The following is a 24,849-nucleotide window of genomic DNA, read 5'->3' on the forward strand; positions in this document are numbered from 1 at the left end:
GACGTGCTGGAGAGCAGCTCTGTGGAAAGAGACCTGGGAGTCCTGGTGGTCAACAGGATGACCATGAGCCAGCAATGTGCCCTTGTGGCCAAGAAGGCCAATGGCATCCTGGGCTGCATCAAGAAGAGTGTGGCAATCAGATCGAGGGAGGTCATCCTCCCCCTCTACTCTGCCTTGGTGAGGCCGCATCTGGAGTACTGTGTCCAGTTCTGGGCTCCCCAGTTCAAGAAGGACAGGGAACTGCCAGAAGAGGGTACAGCAAAGGGCTACCAAGATGATGAGGGGACTGGAGCACCTCTCTTATGAAGAAAGACTGAGGGATTTGGGTCTTTTTAGTCTGGAAAAAAGACGACTGAGGGGGGATCTTATCAATGCTTTTAAATACTTAAAGGGTGGGTCTTTACTGTGAGGGTGGCAGAGCACTGGCACAGGCTGCCCAGAGAGGTGGTGGAGTCTCCGTCTCTGGAGGCATTCCAAACCCGCCTGGACATGTTCTTGTGCACTTTGCTTTAAGTGATCCTGCTCTGGCAGGGGCTTGGACTAGATGATCTCCAGAGGTCCCTTCCAGCCCTGCCATTCCGTGATAGGAGACATACCAAAAAAGTTAACGGGATGATTTCAGGATGGAAGCTAAAACTCACATAGAACAGAAGTCTGAATAAGAAAATAAGTAAGAGTTACAGCCATGAAAAAAATTTGTAAATGGATGAAAATCTGGCCATCTGGGGTTTTTTTCCCTTTAGCGTGTGGAATAGTTTAATAGATTTTCAAATAAAGATGGTGAGGTGCATAGAAATCTGCTATCTGCTTAGACTCCTCTGTGGCCACCCACAGATTAAAATATTTTGTTTGAAGCTGTAATAAGGTTTCACAATTGATTTTTCTAAAGGAATGCTTGATGTTTTTCAAAGAGTGATGCCCAAAATTGAGGAGAAAGGCAGTGACATTTTAATGCTGCAGTTTTGGAAAGAACAAGAAAGATAATGCTCTTTAACTGAAGTTAGGAGAAGAATAAAGAAAGCTTTTTAATCGTCTTGTATTACGAAGAAAAAGTACAAGATGCATGCTTTGCACATACTGTCCTTGTCTTTTTTTCCATACCACAATTTCATCAAATAGAACAATTCTATTAGTAGATTTTGTGCACATAGCTCCAAATCCACAAGCTTCCTTAATGCAAAATTAGACTTAGACAGAGCGACTTAAACTGCAAAAAGACCATGAAATAGGAGGAGGAGTACATTACAGTTGACTGTCTTTATAATGAAAACATTGGGGAAAAAACCCAACCCTCAAGCTGCTACATTGTGAATACTGGGTCAGCTGAAAGCCCCTTTGCCCATCCAACACGCTTGCAGAGCACAAAGGAAAACCTTTTCAGCAAAGTATATTAAGCTGCTGAATATCTAGGTAACTCCTGGTAGCTGGATTTTGTTACCTGTATAACAGCGGGACAGTGCCCTGTTAAATATGGAGGGAGAGAGTCCTGTAAATCATAGAATCATGGCATGGTTCAGGTTGGAAGGGGCTTGCAAAGATCACCCTGTTCTGGCCCCCTGCCATGGCGGGGACATCATAGTCCATAACCCACCAGTTTTGTTCGCATCAGCAAAATTTCTTGCATTGTTTCCTTTTTGAAAGATTAGCAGAACTATATATTTATTATATATTCACTTATATTTTCATTTATAAGAAACTAATTAGCTCATCAACTTTTCTGTTTTGTCAATAACAGCTTTTTAGGATTTTTAAGATATGGAAAGTTAAAATGGTTCTGGCAAGTAGGTACTACTGAATTAGTTGTGCATTTTCTAGCAGTATTAAGAACACTGTTTTATTTCTCATGGACGATGATCATTATTACCCAACTCTTATCTTCACTAGATGATTCTTAATATAAAAGCAATTGTATGATCACATAAATGCATCATTTTATCCTCTACAGCATCTGCCAATAAGACTAAATTACAAATAGTCGGAGTATCACATTGCTCTATGTCACGACTGTACTCAAGTGTTTTGTGTCACTTACATACACCCTTTTTTGTGTGCAAACTGTCATTGCATTTGTTTCTCTTGGCAAGTGATTTCATTCCTGTATATATACTTGGAATGAAAATGGAATGAACAATACTTGTCAAGCTTTGGGTTTGGGTACAGCACTGAAGAGCCATGGAAAGAAAGAAATCTCTATACAGTAGTCAGACTCCAGCTTTCTACTGCATTCTGGCTTTTCAGTAGAATAATTTGTTGGATATCCTTAAAATAACATAAAAGATAAGTTTTTGTGACTTTTTTTTATATACGTATATTGCCTAACAAAAAACATATCTAAACTTTTTCTAATATAGCTGGTTTGGTATATTTGTTCTCAGTGGATGAGTTTATGGTTTTCTTTTGTTTTATTTTTGCCTTTCAGAATTCACCCTTCTTAAGAATACAAAAAGGCTGCTTTAGTACTCATTTCCTTTTAGGATTTTTCTCAAAAGGAAATTGTTTAGGACTCTGGGTAGTAGATAAGCATCTATAGCTGTAGGAAAGGATTGAACTAAAATAAATCAATATGACTGTTTTTTGTATAAGATAAATTTGAATAGCATTTTTGAAAGCTTTTTTACATTTCTGTTCGAATGTGAGGGATTATGGTAATTTCCTAGGATAAGGAGGGAAACATAACAGCTATTTTTTATAATATGGAAGAATATGGTAATTGAAAAGGAAAACCAGGGACAGGAATGAGTGAAAGATGTACAATGAAAAGTTTTCATCCCACTTGTTCCCCTTTAAATGTTGTTAAATGTTCTATTTTAAAAAGTCAGTGTAACTTGTCAAGTTCATCCACGTTTTCCTTGATGAACAGAAATGCTTTTGGTATTTTTGATGTGTCTTTTTATGGGAGAACTTTTGATGAAATGAACACTGGTCATATTAGTATTCATCAGATTCATTTGGGGTGACTAAGTTCTGCTAGAAAAAAACATTTAAGGTACTGGTACTCCCAAATTAACAATTTCTCCCCAAAAGCAGCATCATAAAGAGTTGACCGTTCTGTTTAATATCGCAAGAAATGTCAGCAGGTCTGAATTCTCTATAATATGAAGATATAATACATATGTAACTTATCAATGTAAACATTCCATCTAAAAATCTTAGGAGGGGAATTTTTCAATTTACTACTTCAAATTCCTTTTGTATGTATTTATTGGGGTCTCTAGGCAACACTTCTAGATAGCTTGCTGCTCTGTCCTAAAGATTTAGAACCTGCTTGTTTGTCTCCAGACTGGCACACAACCTCTGCTTCTTCATTCTGCTCTTAATTTGGGAAGTTATTTACAGCTGGGTGTGCTGGTTGTCCGTCTCCAGTTCCTGAGCCTCTCTGAGTTCGCAGCTTTACTATCCCGTGTAACTTGCCATGGATTTCAGTGGCTGGTTCATGATCCCTGGGAGATTTACCTGTAGCAGTAAATGAGGATCTACAGTTTAGTCTTTTACTTTTCATTAACTATTTAGTGTGTAGGCACTACCCCATTGAAAAATAAACACTAGATATTTTTTTTTTCTTCTTCTTTTATGAACATTAAGCTCCCAGAAAAGTTATTTCTTCCATTAAATCAATTACTGTTTGGTTATTTTTAGGAGTTTTTAGAGGAAATCCTGCACAAGTAAAGGAATATCAAGATCTCCTGGATCCTTTGCTTCAACATACATCTGAAGGTATTATCTGATAATCATTCTTCTAAAACGCGGTATCTTTTTATTGACCTGAATTTTTTAAAATACTGAGATTCCTATTAATGGATATTGCAGTCAGAGCAAAGGAGAAGTAATAATATTGCCATGTTTCCTGATGGCAAAATACTAATACTAAAATAATCTCTTGCTTGTAGATACATTGCATCATAAAGTGTGATAATAAAAGTAATGTTAGCTGGAAAAATGCTACTCACACAAATGTAAGATTTACACTGTACCCAGTCGTTCCTCCCCTCCTTTGCCTGTGCTTCGTTATTTACAAAGTTCACTGTGACTTTGCAGGAAGATGTTAACGACCAACACTCAGATTCTTCCGATGTTCCACCTGGATACAGTAGGGAATTAATTGGGTCATTCACTGTCACTTAACTTTGCAATATTTTAAAAAATAATTTGGCATGTATATATATATACACACACATATATATATATATGAGAGATTGCTTTTAGCTTACAGCAGTGAAAATGGCAATATGTTAATTTTAATATAAATGTTCTCTTACTTAAATTGTGCACTCCAGAATTTTAGTGGAACTGCAGACAAGACTATTGATGGCCTACAGGCACATCCATCCAAAATTCAGTTAAAAGAAAAAAAAAAGACCATAAGTTTGCGTGGGAGGAAAAAAAAGTCCTGAGAACAGAACAAGCTTCAATGTACTGACAATTCGATTTTAAAATGCAGCATCTTTAGTCACCTGTTCTTGACATCTGCGGTAGTTACACAAGTAGATGCAGAGTATTTTAGTCTGGCTTGTTCCTTGAACTTAGAATACTTGTTGAAGTGAACTAGTTTCTGTAAGAAATACAGACAATTCCTTAGCAAATTTTCAATACGTATCAAATTTTCTGACCTTGCTGATCAGAGCTTTTTTTCTGATTATTAATGACTATGTGAAGTTCCGTGGACACTAAACTAATCTTGTGGTTCCTCTTGCTGAATGTCATCATGAATGTCTCGTCTTAAAATTTCTGGGTGTGTTTTGATACCTTACTCATTTGAATATTCTGTCTCTAATAACTTTCACTTTTCAATTTTTCTCAGCTTCTTGCCAGTAATTTTTTTGGGTCTCACTCAGTCACTGCAACTTTATTCTGTTCATCACCTGTTCTTTATCCAAATAAATTCAAAATTAAAGCAATACTAAGGTGAAATCTAATTTTGCAGAAAGCATACTAATTTGCTTTTGTATTGCCTATAATTAGGTCAATCATTTGTAATTCTTTTTCTAAATTCCTGACTCTTGTCCACTTAAAAAGTGTTGAAATAAAGGTTATTAATCTACAATGATCATTATACCTGTGGCGTAATTCTAGATAGATGTGCTATATTCCAATGAAGACGACATGCCATTTTGTTTCATGATGTTTCAAAATTAAAATGTCTGGTTTAACTTGTTTTTGCATACGTGCAAAAAATTATCTTTTTCACTTAATTAAATGTTGACTACTTTTGGCTAAGAAAAAGTTGTCTGATACTGAGCTGGTGTTAAATGCAGGGAAACGCCCCCACGTGTTTCACTCTGATGCAGCTGTCATTCTTTTGATTATGGTTTGTTATCTGTACTGCATTTTGCTTTAGGTGAGAAATATTCTACTTTTCTTTTTGCACAGTAAGGTGCGCACAGACCATGTATGCGTTCTGGGAAGAAATCCTGTGGAAATGTTTGGTGAAGAATAAAGTAGTTTAATATTGCCTGGGGTTTCCTACAGTGTGGTTTTGAGAGATAGCAATGAATGACAACAGTCTTTCTGTTCAATTAAATTGTTGGTAGGGTATAATTTTCTGTTTTGAATCCACTTCAGCTTTATTAGGGGACTACAATCAAATAATAAGGGAACTGGAATTTATTTACTTACTGTACTTGTTTTAAAACTCTGTAGGGTGTCCTGTTGTACCCAAGTATTACTATGTGCCAGCGGATTTTGTTGACCTGGAAAAGAAGAACCCTGGCAGTCAGAAACGGTTTCCCAGTAACAGTGGACGCGATGGAAAGTTTTTCCTGTGGGGACAGGCAGTCTACATCATTGCAAAACTCCTGGGTAAGAGGCTGAGGAAATTCTAGCAGGTTTTGACTTGTCCAAAGTGAAGGATTTTGTCTTGTTAATGTTTTTCTTGAATCTGAACAAACACATTTGCTTGAGTTTTGAACAGACTATGGGTGGCACATGTGTCCTCTGCTTCGGTACATATGTGACAGGCAAAAATTGCTTTTCATTCTATATGTTAAAATTTTATGCTGCATGCAACATACTATGAAGTTTACTGGAATATTTTATAGAATACTGAAAATCTTCTAAACATGATAGGTTTCTTTTTCTGGTTTTCTGACTTAATTCCTTTCATTCATGACAAAATGTATTAACATGATGATTTCTGGAGTAACTGTGTCAGCTGCACCTGTACAGTGATGTTCGTAAGTGATCTATAGCATTTAATCCAAATTATTTACTGTTTTAAGCAAGACAAGTTTAAACTTTGAATAGTTGCAGTCTCAGATAAAGTTAATATTTTCTTCAGTCCGTGTTATTTTTACCCTTTAAAATAGGAGGCACTAGATGAACATTTGAAAGTGCCTTTCAAAGTTTGGCCATTGAAGGTTGTTATGGTGAATTTCAGTCACGAATGAATTCCTGGTCTCATTTGAGATGATTCAAAGGCTAATGCAAAAACAGTTGTTAAGCCAGAAAAGTCTTTGCAGTTAAGATTTTTTTCCTTAATATTTCTTTTAGGAGAAAGATATATTACTTTATTTTAACATGCTCAGCATTTACCTAGTAGTCAGTAGATTGAGTTCTAAAAACTTTTTTTTCTGTGAACACTGTAAAAGGAAACAGGCTGTTGGTAGTAAAAATGAGAAACATTGAAGGGGAGTTTAAAAATTCAAGACTTGGCAAGGACAGTGGATGTATCTTTAGGTATGGAAGAACAGAGCCCGTCTGGTGCTGCACCTGTTCTTCACTTTCACTCTCGTCCTTCCATAATTCCTTTCTTAGCCAATACTGGAAAGTATATGCAGGAAAGCTCACCTTTAATGAAAAAAATTTTCATTTAACCTCTTAGTATTAGCCAAGTAATCCTCAAACATGCGTGCAGGAGTACTGTAGTAATTCTGCTAGTATTCAGCTTGTACTAATGTTTGTGTATTTCTCTACCTGCAGAATGCTGGTTAAAGAAATTGTATTGCTTGTTTGCTAAATGCTGTTTGAGTACCATAACTTTCCTTTGTTTTGTTTCAGTTCTTTCCTTTGCTGAACATTCTTACACACTATTTCTTTTAATAATTGTGCTAAATCTCTTTTTGAAACGTTCTCATTAGTAACTGTTTCCTCTTTTGTTTTAAAAATTTCTGTCCACTGTATTCACTACTTTTCATTCCTCTCTGCTTATTTTCAAAATATTTTTTTTTCCTTTTCTCTCATATTCTTTGCAAATACGGTCTGGAAATTTAATCACAAAGCTAAATCTATTCACCAGTGATTGTTGTATGAGGAACTCCATTTAGTCATACTAATTTATAATTAGTGCATTTAATTTTGTTCCTTTCTGGGTGAAAACCTACCTGAATAACAATCTTGTCCTTGGTGAAAGTCTTTGTGTGTGTGTTACTTTGCTTGTTGGTGGTTGCTAATTAAGTGGAAGCCTGATTTATAGAATCGTAGAACAGTTTGGGTCGGAGGGGACCTTAAAGATCATCTTGTTCCACCCCCCTGCCCTGGGTAGGGACACCTCCCGCTGGACCAGGTTGCTCAAAGCCCCATATGGGGCTTGGACACCTCCAGGGATGGGGCTCCAAACACTTCCATTTCTGTGAAAGTACTCATTTCCCATTTCATCATCCATTCCAGAAATTATTGTCTTGCCTCAAGGGTAGCAATTAATTTGTGTTTGCTCAGCCTAGGCGAGCTTACAATACAACCTCTTCCAGATCCTGCCTCTGTCTGTGGGCCTGGTGTCTGCCTGCTGAGATCCAAACTTTTCTAAATGCAGCAGGATGAAACTGAGTCAATTCTTACCCATCTCGCTGCCTCCCACAGAGGGCCAGATAGAAGTAGCGAAATCAAAATTTTGATCCTACTGATAAAGGCTCTGAACAACAGAGACAATGAAAGCGTCTGCCTGCGGCTGTTGGGAGTCACTACATACCCACGCAACTGAAAAAATTGTTTATGAAGAAAAAAATCATGCATTTTGCAGTGATTCAATTTTTCATAGAATTTCTTTCTTGCCCTGGTTGAGGCGGTTTGTAAAGCCTTTATGATATATCGGGTCCCGTTTTAGTGCACAGGAAAGGAATGCCAGGTGTTCAGCTGTTTTATCCAACTGACAATTCACTCGGTTTAGGCTTTCATTTAGTAGTGCTCTTAGCTTTCCTGTCCTCTTCCTTGTAATTTTTATATCTTCTCTGTGGACTCGGTGCTGTCTAGAACAAAGTAAAGAGTTTTTAGCAATATTTTTTACTGTAAAGACCAAATGGATTAAATGTTGTCAGCTGTTGCTGATGCAAATAATGAGTTAACAAACAAAACTCTGCACTTGCATCCCAGTGTGCTTGTATTTGTGATAATAGTGATGCATATTCACTGACATTCCTCTTTCAAATAAAACTGTAAATATTGAAAGTTAGCTTAAATTATATGTTAGTCTATTGGTATAGTTGGTTTAAATATGAAATTATTCTGACTATATATTTTAATCACTGAGCAATGGAAATCCATGTAAAAAACAGTGGCAATAGAACACGTATTCTAGAAACTGCTCTTGCTTTTAAGAACTATGAGGCAGAGTCCATTGATCTTGTAATCTGTTTGATAGCATCAGCATGACTACAAATGATTTAAGTGACTTCCATGCCTTTAGCCAGCGTGAGAAGTCTGACTGTGTGGACTGGAGCTTAGATGACTGTTTTCCTTAAAATGTATTTTGCTAACTCATGTGTTGGCATATTTATAAATTTTCCATGGTAATTTTTCACAATCTAGCTTCTCTTTTTGTTTTGTTTTTTTTTTTTTTCTTTTTTTAACATAACCACCTGTACGTGCACCATGACTCAGCGCGTCAGTAGTGCAGAGCAGAGGGACAGGGTCCTTCCCTGGCCGGAGTCCAGCAGAAGGCTGGAGACAGGAGGTGGCCGCAGTAACTTGTAGCTGCGAGCCACTGGCATCACTCCCAGCACCAGCAGCTCCAGAACTGCCCGGACGGTGTCCTTCGCTGGCCAGCCAGGCACTGTCTTTCCACTGCACCGTCCATTCTGCTCTCTCTTCTTTCTTGTTAAGCTTGAGCCAGGACATATTTTGAGTTTATGAACTGCTGTCTTAATGTACTACATGCTGAAATTCAGAAATATTTTTCTTACCAAGACAGCGTTGGTTTTCTGTTGTAGTTGAATTAAAGCTAATAGAGTCACGAGTTATTTCTCTTTTAGATTCATAGCTGACTTCCTAGTGTAGAGCTTTTAAAGGATATGTGCAAAATTGTTGACATATATAAGAGAAATGAAGATGCACTGTGACATTCTCTGTAGCAGAAATTAAATAGTGATGTAGCAGAAATTAAATAGTGATTCACAGAATCACAGAATGGTCGGGGTTGGAAGGGACCTCTGGAGATCATCTAGTCCAACCCCCTGCCAGAGCAGGGTCACCCAGAGTAGGCTGCACAGGATCGCGTCCAGGCGGGTTTTGATTGGATGTGGTTTCATGTCAGAATGAGATTTTGATAGGACAATGCTTATTTGAAGGGCATAACAGCTCACAGTAGATTGTGAACCTCTATTCAAGGCATTTTTTGAAACTTCTTAATAGTATACTTTTATTGGAGTACTTAGTATTTTTTTTTTCAGGGGAGAAGGTTAAAATAATGGAATTTTAGGTTTGGGTTGGGTTGTTTTGTGTTTTTTTTTTTCATGTAAAGAAGTCCATGTAGAAATTGCTAGGTTTCAAATATATTTAATTGAGGTTTTTAACAATTCTTCTTGAGCTATTGTATTGAGAGTTATCTTTGGTATCCCTTGCCCCTTTCAGCATTATAGTGGTGTGATTACCTCGAGGTAGAGGCTGTCTGCTTTTCTTCAAAGCTAAACAATTTTTGACGGTAACCACCGAGTTTCTGGTTAAAGCTCTAGAATAATTCCATGGTTGTGGATTGAGGGCTTTTTATATGACTTGTGAAGTCTGTTGTCTGCATATATTCTTTTAACAAATCTCTGTGAAAAAATAAAGGATTGTTTTTATATACTAAAGTATTATAATTAGCTATAGCAAGAACGATGCTTGACTCATTAAAGTTGTTATGGTTTTGTCATTTTGATCTGTAAATCATTGATCTAAATCAGATTATTGCAGAACTGACTACATAAAATAGGTTTGCATGCTTCCTTCACAAAAGCTGCAGAAATTACTGAAGTAACTTTTGTATTTTTATTATTGTTTACTTTCAGCTGACAAATTAGTAAGTCCTAAAGATCTGGACCCTATTGGGCGTTATGTACCTCCACAAGATCAGCGGAACGTTAGCATGAGATTTTCAAATCAGGTAAGCATAAGCTTAGTATTAAAATATTTTTACTGAGAAATTGTCATCTACGTGTTATATACAGCCTCTTAATATTACAGTTAAAGTGTTAGGAAATTATTAAATGTACGTACATTTTCTTAGCTGATAGAAGATTGCTTTCAAGAGGATGATTATAACATCTGCAGTTTTGGGGACACGGTGCATGTTTGCCTTCAAATTAAGTGGTGCAATCGAAATGATACAGAAAATGTGAGTTGAAATAGCTGCTAATAGACAGGTGTGTTTCTTTGAGTGTTAAGGTATGTCAGGAAGGCAAGAATGAGCCTGCCGTATTTTATTCCTTCAAATTAATTACCACTTCAGTGTATTAATATGTTTTGCATTTAAAGCTCCTAAGAGCTACAAGGATCAGGTTCTGTTTTGGTGTGCACGGTATATCCACGTGCTCCTGTATTTGGCTTAAACACACAGCAGGAATGAGAGCCCAGGGGTGGGCAATGCGTGAAACGTCGTCATTCAAATCTGCAGTAGACCGGATAACAAGACAGAAGCATGGCCTGTATGTAGGGGACTTCTTTTATTAGAGAGGGAAGAACTGTACGTGTGGAAATGAGTAGCCAAGAGATGTTTTTCAGCCTTTTTATTTCTTGGTATAAGGAATATGTATTTGGAAAGTTCCTTGTGAATTTGTTATTGAAGCATAAAATACAAAGTACTTATTTTAAGATTTATTCCAAGATCAGAAGTGAACAAGGTTTTTCTTGTTCTATTCAAGTGGTGCCTAAAACCTCTGTTTCTCACTATTTCTTGTAACTGAGGTAATCCAAGCGCCTGGGTATTGTCTCATTCATAAGGAGACTTTCATTGTTCACAGTGCAACACTTCTGCCCTGTTCGTAGGAGATAATGAAACCTCAGTGACTTCACTTCTTCCCGGTTCCTTTCTTTGTTCTTACATCATGGGATTATGAATGCTACAGAAATTGTGAGCTGCCAAGAGCATGTGCCTTTTTAGGAGTGCCATTAGAAAAAGCCTCTATTGAGTCAGTGTTGCATGCAGCCCATCAAAATTCTTTATTCTTTGATTCTTGAAACCAGTAACTTTTAATATGCCACAGATGAACACTTTGAAGAAGATGATAGTTTCTTCTAAAGACACTGCGTGACTCAGCAGGAAATGTTCTAGTAGAAAAGCATTTTTACTATTTTTTGAGGTACCCATTATATGATAGGGAATTTCCAGATGATCAGAGAGAAATAGCCTCTGCCCTGAGAGCTTCCCAAAAGAGATAATAAATAATGCCACAATAATTTATTTTCTCATAACTTACTCCCTAGTGGCCACTTTGCAGATCAATGAAGAACTTAGTTAGTAAAATGCAATTACCCAATAAAATTCAGCAATATAACAGAGACTCTAAAAGCTCAACAGTGTTGAAAGAATTGAAAAGAACTTAAACGGCTAGGTTTTGATGTTTTGCTTCATCTGCAAATGATGAAAAAAAACCCAAAACCCCAAGCTTTGTCACTGGGCAAATCAGACTAGACGGTTTGTCATTGTCAAGTGCTTAAACATGTCCTTTCATCATTCAACAGTTGTCTAGGCTCGAATTATTTGAAAGACCAATTGTGCTTTTCTCTACTTGGTGGAGCTGATGCTTGTTAATGTTTCCCTTCAAAGGCTGTCTTTAGCTGCTTAAATTTGCTAAAACTTTGGCAGAAGTTTCCCATATTTGGCATCAGTAATGTTTAGAGAGATGTATCATATTGGATGATTTGTTTTGTAATGATAATTAAAAGCATATTCTTTCTTCTATTTGTCTTAGTGCAGTCGTCTACCACAGATAACACAATTCTGAAATTGTAAAATGTTATTTTAGAATTTAAGGTACATGTGTGTCCATATTGTATTTAATGTAAAAAATCTGGTGTGTTAGTAGCAGTGACCATAAACCATTCAGCAGTATTTAGATGCTTCCAGAAGCAGATGTGTTTTGTAACAATTCAGTAGTAGTTCTGTAGCAGCGAGGTGGATTATTTGGGTTACGTACAATTTCTTCTGTTGCGCCCTAGTTCTGTTTTCCTCATCTTGCTCCATGTGCTTGGAAAGCCCAGTAGGTACCATTTTAATCGGTGTTCTTCAATATTGTGCCCACTTTCTCACATGTTCAGAATGAATGGATTTTTTTCAGAGTTCTGAGATTTCCTGGGATTGTGGGCAGCCAGGCACATAGTGATAGCATCTGTCCAGTGAGAGTGCAGCAAAAGACTAATATTGAGCTGCTTTCTCTGCTTGTGCCAGGAATGGATGCAGGGGTTTTTCCCTTTATCCGGCCTCCAACAGTTAATAACCTTGTTAAAAACTACATTTCTTTTTTTATCCTCATTTTTGGAGAGGAAGAACAACTAATTTGATCCGTCTTTTATCTTGGTCTTCTGAAACCACTGGGGTATATTTATCATGTGCACAGCATGCAGAATATAGTTGAAACGGATCCTTCTGGCCACTATTTAATATGAAAATGCGAGGCAGAAGGGGGAGCCGAGGGTGGGGGGGGTCTGTTGCAGTGTCTTGGGGAGATGGTGATTGATGTTGTGCAAACAACACCTTATCTTGCGTTATTAGACAAATGTGAAATTGAAGACATTAAATGGAACTTTTAACAATGACAAGATCTATTTAGTGGAATATTTAGGAGTTTAATGCTTTTCCTTTTTTTTTTTTTAATACATAGGAAATGCTATATATCATGATCATTACTGAAGAGAGTGACATACTTTTGCATGCGTATTATAGCTGTTACTTTGATCTGTTTTTCTAGAGCACTATTTATGATCCTCCAGGCCTTGACATGTTAAATGACAATGAAAGTAACTTTCTGTTTAATGTTACAGCAATTCTGTAGTTGTACAGCAATTATAGTTATATTTTTCCACAATACTTTTAAAAGTCTATCTATTTTTCACACGGCTCTTGTGCTGTGCCAGTTGTGCTGCAGATGCATTTGCTTAATTATGGCCAGTGTTCGGACCGCCACATCCTGGCTGCTATAAATGAGCCGTGGCATTGGGGCTCTCTGTGTACGACAGGCATTAATTAGTGCTGGTGTCGCAGAAGGACGTACCTCAGTGGAGATGCAGGACACACAGATTTATGTACAACTTACAGTCTATGCGAACATAGTCCCACTCAGTGTGTCATTAATACAGGAATAACTAATCTGAGCCTTAACTTGAAGACTTCTCCCCATGTTAGATCACAGCCTGTCTGTAAATCAGTACAGTCTTGGAGGAGGTTCTCTCGTTTTCAGGGGGAGGGGGTGTCTTTGCTTTTCGTTTGATAAACACAATACGCTGATTACAGTAGAGAACTGGTTTGAGTTTTCTTCCTGTTCGTATAAATGGAATTGATAGCATGATAAACTTACTCTGAGGAGGAAAATCTTTTAATGTTACTTGAACTTCTGACTGCTTAATCTGGTCTCTTTGTGGACATACCTTCATCACAAACTTATTTCACATCGCAAAGCCACCAAAATTTTTAGCGAAAATGTAAAGCTGAAAGACTTTGGGAAAATGTTATCAAGAATTTCTTCTGCAAATCTGTAAGATCTGACTTGATATCAAGGCTCACAGATGCCTGAACGCGCAAGCGTTCACTCTGAACTTTCTGTTCCAAATCAATATGTCTATCCATCTCTCTTCTCAGAAAATGCTGTATTTTTATATAATCAATTGATAGAAGATGTATTTAACTTTAATCGTTCACGTTCTGGCAGTTTCTAGACAAAAGTAGAAAAAAAGCATTTTAGGACTGAAAATGTGTGCTGCTTTTAGTTTTGTTGATTTTACAGTCATTGAATGCCAGAGAAGAAATGAACAAGGCATAACTCAGACATCTCATTTTTTAGCAGTAATACCTGCTGCCAGGGAAAAGAAAGGTGAATGGCCTTGTCAAGACTCAGGGAGCCGGGTCAATGATTTCATCCAACATGTTCAATTCATTCCTATGTGCATGGTTTCCTGATGCAAAATACTAGTATGTATTTCAAACGTGAAGTATCTGTGTTATAAAGAATGCAAGGAAATGCTGTTATCTGCTGTGCAACGTAATATATCTTTCATATAACTGTAAAGGGTAGCTGTCTGATCAAAATATTTCAAAGTAAAGGGTTGAAATCATCAGTTCGTTATTTCAAAGTGAATATTATCGGTTACCTAAATAGCTGAGTTATTTCACTCTTTACAAAAAAGTGTATCAAAACATTATGTCATATCGGGCATAAAGGAAATACATAGATTATGTTAATTCTGAATTTTTGTTTGAAGCAAAATATTTTTCCTACTTTTTTTTTAAAATCTAACAAAACAACCAAAAACTCATCAAAACAAACAGTGGAAATAATTACCAGAAACCTATTTATTATTAATTCTCCAAAATGCATCTTGCAAAGTAGTATTGGTAGAAGTGTCTTCCCAAAGTTTTGAGATTTACAAGTTTTAGTCCTGTGGTGTTCTTTCAATTTGTTCACACAGTAAGAAAAAGCAATGCAGAGAGCGGTGTCTGTCATACTCGTGAATTGTTTAAACAGACATTGTCCCTATTCATGGTATATCTAACACAATGTTTCATTAGTAAGTGCTAATAAATATTTTTTCATTATTTTCTAGGGTCCTTTAGAAAATGATTTGGTAGTACATGTGGCCCTGATAGCGGAAAGTCAGCGGTATGTATTTACTTTTAATAAGAACGTATGTATTAGGGAAGTGTTGAACAGTAGACATCTTAAATTTGCAAAAGGTATTTAAGGAATTGTAGAATATAATATTGCTACTTGGGTATCTGCTGCCAAGATAATTTTTAAAACTAAGACTATTCTGTAATTTGTCATTAAATTTGTGATTATTTCATTCGTAGCCTACAAGTTTTTCTGAACACGTATGGAATCCAAACTCAGACCCCCCAGCAGGTGGAACCAATTCAGATATGGGCCCAAAAAGAACTTGTCAAAGTAAGGAATTTTGCATTTAAAATTATTTATCTACCTATACTTTTTTTTTAACTTTAGGAATTTATATCAAGCTATTAGACTTGCATATCCTTAAGGTTGTTATCTACCTTTTTGTGTTATTCTAATTCAATTGCAAGATACGCTGATGCTGGTCAGTTATACATGCCTAGTTAGAGCTTTCAGTGAAACACCGAAGCCCACATGTTCTATATTATCTGCTTAGGCTTATTACCTCAGCCACTTTCAAAGAATAATGAATTAATAATAAAACTTTAATAATAATAATAGCACAGTAGACTAAGTGAAACTTGATGGAGAAGCAAGCATATGAGCAATAGTCAAGGAAATGGATTAAGGCAGCAGGCATAAACCATCATATAATTTCATACTGTAGCCCCTCTAAGAGGCATTATTCAGTCTTCTGCAACTGTTTTTTTTTAGGAATCGCTTAAGCTGACTATAGTCAGCTACAGTCCAGGAAGTTTGGTGTTTAAATCCTTTTTGGTTTACCCCATTAACTCAGCACATTTAAAAATCTATGGTCAAAACCCACTGGCATGAAGGACATCTTCAGAGTCCCCTTCACCCTCTCTGGAGGCGTCAGGTTTTCCTCTCCCCATAGAGGCAAGCAGTAGGGCGCTCCTACCGGAGTACCAGCTCCTTTCGCTTAAAGGCTGCTCCTCTCAGCCCTTACCGCCACTGAGCCTCGCTGATGATGCCAGCTCAGGTGCATCTGTCCACGTAGCTGTCAACCCCATGTGAGGCCAGCAGTTGAAGATGAATGGCATCTACAGGCCACACCAGTCCATGTCAGCATCTCTTAGCACTGCCGTGGCCTCTTTTTTGTGCAGTCACTTTTAGTAATTTGTAGATAGCACTTGGCTACATTGAGTATGTGCTTCAAGTTGTCCACCGCTGTTTGTCCTGGAAATGTATTTAAATACAAGAGACTCTGACAAATGCTGCTCTGAATGATAAATCTCTGATACACCTGGACCCTTCCTCTGAAAAATAACCTTGAAAATAGTCCCCACGGTACATAAAGAAGCCGTAAGAAGCTGCAGGAAACTGTCAGACAAGTAAGCTGATCCAAGGATGTGCACTCGATGTATTTCATACTTCACCACCTGAAGTTTGATCATGGATCAGGTCAGCCCTGAGCTGGTCAGGCAGTTGGACTGGATGATCATTGTAGGTCCCTTCCAACTGAAACAGTCTTTTCTATTCTATTCTAATAGGGTACATAAAGCGCTTGTCTAACTTTGAATTACACAGATGGTCTCAAACAAAAGTGATGAGTTCTGAATGTCTGGGGAAAGTATAATGAACGTATTTAGTTTGTCAATCCTGAAGTTCCAGTTTTGGAACAAATCACTATGCGAGCGTCTCCCTCTGCAATCGGGATCACATGGCTGATGCCATTATTGGTGTCAGAAGTCTGTAGGACACAGAAAAAACTAAAAACAAAAATAGAGACTACAGCAACATATTTCAGGCTTCCCTGAAAGTTTGTGAGGCTAACTGATGCACCAAAACCTTGCTAGCTTATTCAGAAAAATGCTTACCCCAAATAATGACTGCCGCTAACACCTGAGAAGTACTTAAATGGAGAGGAAAGAAATATCCCTGTTTGCATTCAGCCTTGTTCATGTCTCAGCCCATTTTTGCTCACTAGTTTTCTTGATAATGTATTTCAAAATGGATTCTCTCTGACCGGTATTTGTCCTGAAATTCTGTACCTGAAATTTTAGTTTAACAAGTAGATTATAGAAGTATATATTGTCTCTCTCACTCTTCCATCACTTCTTTGGTGTCTCTGACAAAAAGATGAGACCTTCGTTAAATGTTATTATTATCAATTAAATTCCTAGCTATGACAAGTTTTGTGTTAGGATTTATTTTTCAAAAGCTGGTGAGACATCTGGTAATTGTGACATTTTCTTTATACTCATGATGGGTACGTACATCTGCCTCATCATAATTTACTCTTAAAAAGAATGTCATGAAAATATTAAATCACCTGATGCAGAACTTCTTCCTAGCTGTAACCGTAAAGCTGCAGTAATGAAAGTGTTTGGGGCATTATGAGAACTGAGGCGTGATCTCCAGGCTTGTGCAAAAAGCCAATACAAACCAAACAGCCAACAAACAAAAACCCCTGGTACTGTTTGTCATCCTTTGTGGGACGGGGAAGCTAATGCTGCAACCATTATTTTTGGGAAAAGTGTGTTGATCCATAAGAACACGGATCTCAATATTTGCTATTCCGATGCTGTCAATTCTCAGTGTTTAATTAGAAACTTTTGAACTGGTCTAGCGGCACGTGGTAACAGTTTAGAGTTATAAATACGCTCGTGTCCAAACTAGTAGTGTAAAAAGAAACAAATGGGTGAGGGGAAGACATGGACTCAGGAAGATGAGGGACTGAAGTAGGACTGGAGGTTGTTTAAATAGATCCACGAAGTCAAGGGGGAGAGTGAAAACAGAAAGAGGAGGAAAACAAGAAAATGGGACAAGGCGCACGCAGTATCTAGGGGCAATGTACATATGTAGTGGGAGCACAGTACAGGAGAGCAGCAGAACACTCCATACGCACGGGCTGATACCAGGTACAAGAAGACAGAACCAGATGGTGTCGAAGACCACTCCGGTTTGGTTCACCCTCATCAATCAACCCAACAGTCCAGTCTGCGTTCACAGCTGTTTCTTGCTATTGGCAGCTTTAATATTCCGGATACCGAAGGGCATTTTAATCTGAAAAAACCTGCTTGAGGCTTGTATGAGACTGTACTTTTGCTCTGATACTCTGGTGCGGAATCTGAGCTGACGTTTTGATTGTAACAGATCAAGATGGAAAGCCATCACTAAAGATGGAACTGCTTTAGTAGACTGTAGAATAACATGAGGCCTCAGGCTAAAGAAAGAGGTGTCAAGGAAAGAGACAATATTACAATACTGCTGGAGTTCTGGTTTTGTTTAAAAAAAATTATTTTGTGTTTAGGAAAATGAAGGTCCTTTTAGTGTTAAATTATAATGTCAACTGCCACTCTTCTAGTCTCCGTTATTTACTACAGGAAGGGGCTCAACATTCTTTTGTGTTTGTTATGTATGTCTCCATTCCTTCCCCACTTGAGTGTGGATGAACAGGTGATGTAGGTAATTTTTGTTTATTTTCTTTTTTAAATAGTTCTTGGTATTAATGCAGAAACAGGCAGTATCAGGAAGGCCCCAAGCCAACGGCAGTAAAAGGCTATTGAGTGTAACATTTGTTCAAACATTCACTTTCATTTGCTTCTGAATTATCTTCCTTTTAACATAAAGAAAGATTAGGAAAATGTTCCGAATTCTGAATGTTCTGAAATTTTAGTCATAGTGGGTTCCTTACCTAAAACAGCCCAAATAAGGAAAAAATGACAACTTTCAGTCTGGTTTAACTGATACATTTATACTGTTTTCCTCACAGCTTACTTTGTTTTTTCTTTTTTTTTTTTTAAATGTTTTTATTCTTATGTACTGTAATAAATGTAGATTATTTCTTTAATATGCAAGTCTTACAAAATCAGTTGAAGTAATACTAGGCATACATAATTTAACTCAAATAAGAATCAAACAATGAATAATGAGATAATTCCCTCTTGCTGGTGTTGTTGATGCATTAATTTTGCAGGCCTTTACTAAAATTAGAATAAAGTACTTTAAAGGGTTCCTATGTTACTGTTTTATCTTTGTATCCACGTCGGAAAAGCATTACAGGAGGCAAAACTGGTCAGACAATAAATGCAAATGATCCTTTCAAAAATGATCCTTTCAAGAAATTATTTCAGTGAGCAATTTGAAGATTTGATAAATATTTTCATTATATGGACTAGAAAAATAATAGGAGTAAGAAGGTAAAAATAAGACCTAATACAGGAAACAACAAGTTTTAGTTGAATTTTGAAACTGTGCAGATAGGTGGGACTCTGGTGCTTTGCCCAAGCTGCACCCGTGGGTCCTAATCACAGCACCAGGATCTGCCCCGCGCTCCTGCTTACCCTTAACGGAGGCACCTCTCTCTTAACGTAAATGACATGATTACACCGTATCTGCAGCAGAGCTGCTGGCCTGCCAGCCGTGGGGCGAGTTGCGCTGGGCACAATGGCCGACTGCCCGGGAGCCGGCTGCTCGCGTCTTGTGTTTTAATTCAATCGCATGTTTGACTTCTCTTTGCTGGAAAGATAAATTTCTAAAAACCTAATGTTCTCTCAATTGATTAATAGTGGTTACATAGATGCTTAAAATAAAGGGAAAAAACCACAATAGAAATAATGACCACATTATGAATCTGAATCTTGCTTTCTAATTAAAGCGTAATGCACACGGTTTTCTATGTGAGACCTGGTAGGAGCAAAAGAAAGACTTTTATCTATAGGTTTCTCTCAGTTTTCATGATTCTTTCTCACAGGCATACTTCCATTTGGGAGTCAATGACAAACTGGGATTATCTGGAAGACCGGACAGGCCTATAGGATGCCTTGGAACATCAAAGGTTATTGCAAAAAAAATTTATATTATTGTTATTGATGTATATTTCAGATAAACATCGAATTAGTCTCTGAATTACTTTAAATAGAATTGAAATATAATTATAGTTCATACATATATCTTACTTTAAAGTCCTTGTAATGTATTTTGCTGTTATGAAGTGTGTATGCTCTGTCTTACTATGGAACTGTCGTACGTTTCCTAGACATCCAATTCCAGTAATACTTGGCCAAAACAGGCTGAGTGGTGATGAAGTGAACTGCTTTCACTGACATAGAATCTAGAGCTTCACGCCTAATAAAACCCAAAGTACCTAAAATTAGATAAGTAGGTTTTACCTTAAATATTTTTTTTAATTCAACTGTTCTACATTATTACTTTATAGGTTCCAAATACCCTTTTTCCCCTTTTAGCTACTTCTGTGCTTCAAATATTTTAAAGAAAAGATTAAGGGAAGCTTTTTCTCTCAACAGATTTATCGAATACTAGGAAAGACTGTGGTTTGCTACTCGATCATTTTTGATCTAAGTGATTTCTACATGTCTCAGGACGTTATGATGTTGATTGATGACATTAAGGTATTTATCTGTAACTTTTCCTTTGAGAAACTGACAAAAACAGAGTTTCTAGAAGAAACTGTGAAGTCTGATAAGATAGAAAATTGAAAGGGGAACACTTTATAGTGTGTATTCTTCTAATATAAGAATAAACTTGCTGGAGAGTGTACTAAGATGAATATCCTGTCAGCCCAGGAGCAGTTCTAGTGACTACCTCTGTCTGACAAAACAACTCGCCCACCAGTGACTGGGAATGCTGTAGTGCAGCAAGCAAATTATCCTGTTTCTTGGGGAGAACGAATGTTCTTGGCGGAAAAGAGGAATGAGGCCCGTCTGTTTAAGGGAAATACGAAAGCCTCAGCTGGAGAAAACAGTACCTGACTTTGCCCAAATAGTAAAAATTGCCATCCTTACCTAAGGCCGGCAGCCGTGCCGAGCTCACCTGGCCAGTCCTCTGGGCTTCAGCAGCTACTTCCAGTGGCTGGAAGGGGCGGTGGCTGTTCCATGCTGGGGGCTGTGACTCAAGCCCTGGATCCCCCTGTGCGCTCCCTAGGGCATTACCCGGAGTTCAGTGTACCACGCTCTCTCTAATGGCTTCGTCTGTGACCACTACATACGCTAGGAGTATTTTCAGAAAACTTGTGAAATAGCAGTGCTCGAAAGCAGCTTATATTTGTTGAAGAAATCTGTTACTGGTTTATTAGCTATGTTTTTTTTAATCTGTTGGGTTTTTTAGAGATGTTATTTTAAGATAGTTCTGTTAATATCTGTGTACTGTGTATTCTGGTTTATTCTGGTTTATTGTGCTTGTGAATTTTTGTTTGTTTGTGACTGACTTTATTTCTTGCCTAGAATGCACTGCAGTTCATTAAGCAGTACTGGAAAATGCACGGTCGCCCACTGTTCGTTGTACTTATTCGTGAAGACAATATAAGGTAGAGAGAGATAAAAGCACCATTTGCAGTGTGGTATTTACCTAATTGCAGGATTAATGGAGCTCTGTTTCAAATTTCAGAGGGAGCAGATTCAGTCCAATACTGGATATGTTGGCAGCCTTTAGAAAGGGAATTGTTGGGGGAGTGAAAGTCCATGTTGACAGAGTACAGGTATGATGTTTTTCCTGAATGTTGTGTTCTTATCTCCTAGTATTGGTACATGTGTTCTTTCTACTTTGGGTTTTCACGTGACTTCTAAGTATTTCATTCAGTATCACAAAACTAAGGAGTCAAGACCCAAGATATCTGGTAATTTTTGTTCTATCTCAAAAGAAACAAGGGTTTATTTTAATTCCTTTTGATGAGTCTGTTGAAAGCGATAATTTTCACAGAGAATTTTCAGAAGGGAGATTTTTTTTTTTTTATGTTTGGCAATCTTGTGAAATTACCACCAAAGGATAAATCCACAATGTCAAGCGTTGAGGGATTTCTTTTGATTAGATAATCAACGAGGGGAAAAAAAAAAAAGGTGCTTCATGTATATTAAAATTCTTACAAGAACTAAGGTCTAGTTTTAATATCTTTGCTGTTTGAATTAATCTGCAGGAATGTTGCTTCATTAAAATGTGAAAATGACTGAGTCAGGTGCTGGTTTTAGATACTTATATGGGCTAGTTAATCGTAGTTTACACCTAGTGAAGAACCCTTCTGTTTGTAAGACAGGAGACCAAAGACACAATTATGATTTCTTGTTCCCTAGAAAATCACAAATTTGTAGAAGAGCTGGGTCATCTGTAAATTAAATGCTCATAGCTATAATGGTTTAAGATATCCTTGTAATTTTTCAAGTATTTATGTATTTCTACTGGTGATATGTAGGTCCTGTTACCACTGACTTTTCCTATAGCAAATGCCATTACTGTCCATGGAAAAAACTTTTCATTTGTTGGCAGTGTTTCTTGTGGGGTTTTGGTGTTTTTTGGTGGTTTTTTTTTTTTTTTTAATTTAACTGCAATGTCTCTTGCTTTGCATTTGCTTAAACTGATGTATTAGCAGATGAGAAATTTCTCAGTCTACATAATATGTCCTTATTTGAAGCTCTCCACTGTTACAGTTGTCAGGGGGTGAACTTCCCCTTCCATACTCACTGACCTTCTGGAAAGATTTATTTATTTATTTATTTTTAAGTAATTAAAGCATTTAAGATGTTGACAGTCATTGGTCTTTCTTTGATTTGTTATCCATTAAAAAGAGTACATGGTAAAACTACAACCAAATGTTTACTTGGCTTTAAGACCAAGGGTGGATGTTGGTGATCAATGCGTTCACTGGTGGAGCATGGTATGCTTTCTCCAGCTCTTTAACTATAATCTCTCGGCCTTACTGCACAGCTGTCCCATTTCGGAAACGGCCTTGTTTCATTATAGGGGAGTATTTGGGACAAGGGACGTATCTAATTTGTGGTGTTTTCTTAAATAATTAATCTATTCTAACAAAGTACAAATATATTGAGTCTTTGTGAATGGTATTCAGCTGCTTCATTTAGACGCATATGCGTAAATGTGCCTAGAGATAGAATCTGTGTCTCTAATTGGGTGGTCTTTTTTCTTGTAAAAATATACAAAATGTACTTTCATTTAAAAATGGGTATGCTTAGAAGACTTGTGGCTCCTTTCTGATTTTCAATTTCGTTGTCATCATGTGTTCAAGCAGATATGCAAGTCAAAGAATGAATGACACTAGCGATAAAAGCAAAGCAGGGTTTTTTTTTATATTCAGTCATCTCACAGTGTAACATCAATATTTTACTGCAACTTGTGTGCAGTGAAAATGGAATTTTCAAGTTCACAATACACACTCCATTTTGTTTAGCTAATGAGAAGCATCAAAAAACAGTCTTAAAAATGCTGTGGTACAATACATTTCTTCCAGCAGTATACAGATAGGAAATTCATATAAATTTGGAGCGAATTAATGTAATGACTACATCAGAGAAATACAACTTTGAATTTCAGGTATGTAATCTTGTGAGATGGAAGTATCTGTAAGCTGCATTTGATGTGCAAACTCAGGGCAGGCATGCCTGGCTCAAGGAACAACTACAGAGTAGGAAATGCTTTTATGTTGTGTTTCCCTGAAACACCAGAGACTGACAGGAAAACCACCCATCCTTCAGGATCCCTGAAACAATGAGTATTGTGATCCGGAACACGGGTATGGTGCCGGACTCTGAGGAATGCAAATCCTTCATCTGGGGTGTTTTCCTCAGACCTGTGTTTCTGGGGGGAGGTGGACACTGCTTGATTAAGCCGCACATTGCAGGCAAAAGAACAGCAGAACACCAACAAAAGAGAGACAGCTGCCCTGAGAGACTTATGCTGTCTTAAGTGAGATCTTAAGAAAGAGGAAAAATACTCTGAAAGCGTAAAGATATTTGGAACTGTAGATAAAGAAACTGCTTTCTCACCAGCAACATATTGAGATCAAAAGACAACCATACAGTTGTGTACATTTCTGCATCTTTTTTTATTTTCTCATTTTTTCGTTTCAGACATTAATATCTGGAGCAGTTGTTGAACAACTTGACTTCCTAAGAATCACTGATACAGAAGAGTAAGGCTATGTGTAAATAATAATGATGAAGTATTGGATAATTAAAATATTTTCTGAACTATGAAGGAATGAAGTATTTTTTTTCCAGGGCTCCTGTATTTAAGAGTTTAGAGGAGTTGGATCTTCCAAAACATTCAAAAGTCAAGAGACAGTCTAGTACTCCAAATGCTTCTGAACTGGAGCAGCAACCAGATGTAAACATTAATGACTGGAAAAACAAGTCCACGTATGAGATCCTGCAGAAACTTAATGTAAGAAAACTTGATAAAAATCTGGTGTCACTTCATTCTCATGAAACGAGAAATTATGTGCTGGTGTTCTTTTCAGCAGCATCCTACTTAAGAGGATTAGTGTCACAGTTCAATGTTAATAATCTAGCTAGTAACAGAAAATGTCTGACTCTGTGATCTTAAAGGTCTTTTCCAACCTAAACGATTCTATGATGCTATGTTCCTCTTCATACTCAGGGAATCTTCTTCTTTACAGTCCTTTATCGTAACATCACAGACCTTTCTGGCCCTTCATGCTGTAACTGTTGGCTTCTACTGGTAATAAATACCATCTGAAAGTATGAATAGACATTTTATTGCTAGACTAAAATTCAGAAGACTTTGACGGTTGGTATTCACTCTGGCAGACTGGTAACTTCTTAATGATGCCAAGGGAAACTTCCAATCTGGCATTTTTCCTGTATCTAGAAGAAAACTAGCAGTGACTGTTTCTAGATCAACAGGAACACACAAAGTATTCTGCTTGGCTCCCTGTGTCACTGCAAGCGTTTCTGTCGTAAATGACAGGACCCAAGAAGAGAAAATCAGAAAATATTTCTAAGGCCAAATTATTACAGCGTAATTTGAACCACGGAGAAGCCTCTGCAAGCAGAGTGAGAAGGATATAGCATACATAGGGTATGAAATAGCTGTGAAGTCCCCTTAAAAA

The 24,849-nt window shown here is 37.3% G+C and overlaps 1 protein-coding gene across 12 annotated transcripts in view; it reads left to right on the forward strand.

The window, feature by feature from the left end:
- PHKB (phosphorylase kinase regulatory subunit beta) overlaps positions 1 to 24,849 on the forward strand; it is an 83,330-nt gene that overhangs the window by 38,770 nt on the left and 19,711 nt on the right. For all 12 annotated transcript variants that reach the window (XM_074583056.1, XM_074583055.1, XM_074583058.1 and 9 more), the window contains 11 exons: positions 3,637 to 3,714; positions 5,638 to 5,796; positions 10,194 to 10,288; positions 14,941 to 14,996; positions 15,188 to 15,281; positions 19,726 to 19,809; positions 20,279 to 20,383; positions 21,215 to 21,297; positions 21,378 to 21,468; positions 23,849 to 23,910; positions 23,999 to 24,161. In XM_074583056.1, the coding sequence (XP_074439157.1) occupies positions 3,637 to 3,714; positions 5,638 to 5,796; positions 10,194 to 10,288; positions 14,941 to 14,996; positions 15,188 to 15,281; positions 19,726 to 19,809; positions 20,279 to 20,383; positions 21,215 to 21,297; positions 21,378 to 21,468; positions 23,849 to 23,910; positions 23,999 to 24,161 (1,070 nt within the window). The remainder of the gene's footprint in view (positions 1 to 3,636; positions 3,715 to 5,637; positions 5,797 to 10,193; positions 10,289 to 14,940; positions 14,997 to 15,187; positions 15,282 to 19,725; positions 19,810 to 20,278; positions 20,384 to 21,214; positions 21,298 to 21,377; positions 21,469 to 23,848; positions 23,911 to 23,998; positions 24,162 to 24,849) is intronic.

The sequence above is a fragment of the Larus michahellis genome, chromosome 4, assembly GCF_964199755.1.
Source record: "Larus michahellis chromosome 4, bLarMic1.1, whole genome shotgun sequence".
Taxonomy (NCBI): Eukaryota; Metazoa; Chordata; class Aves; order Charadriiformes; family Laridae; genus Larus; species Larus michahellis.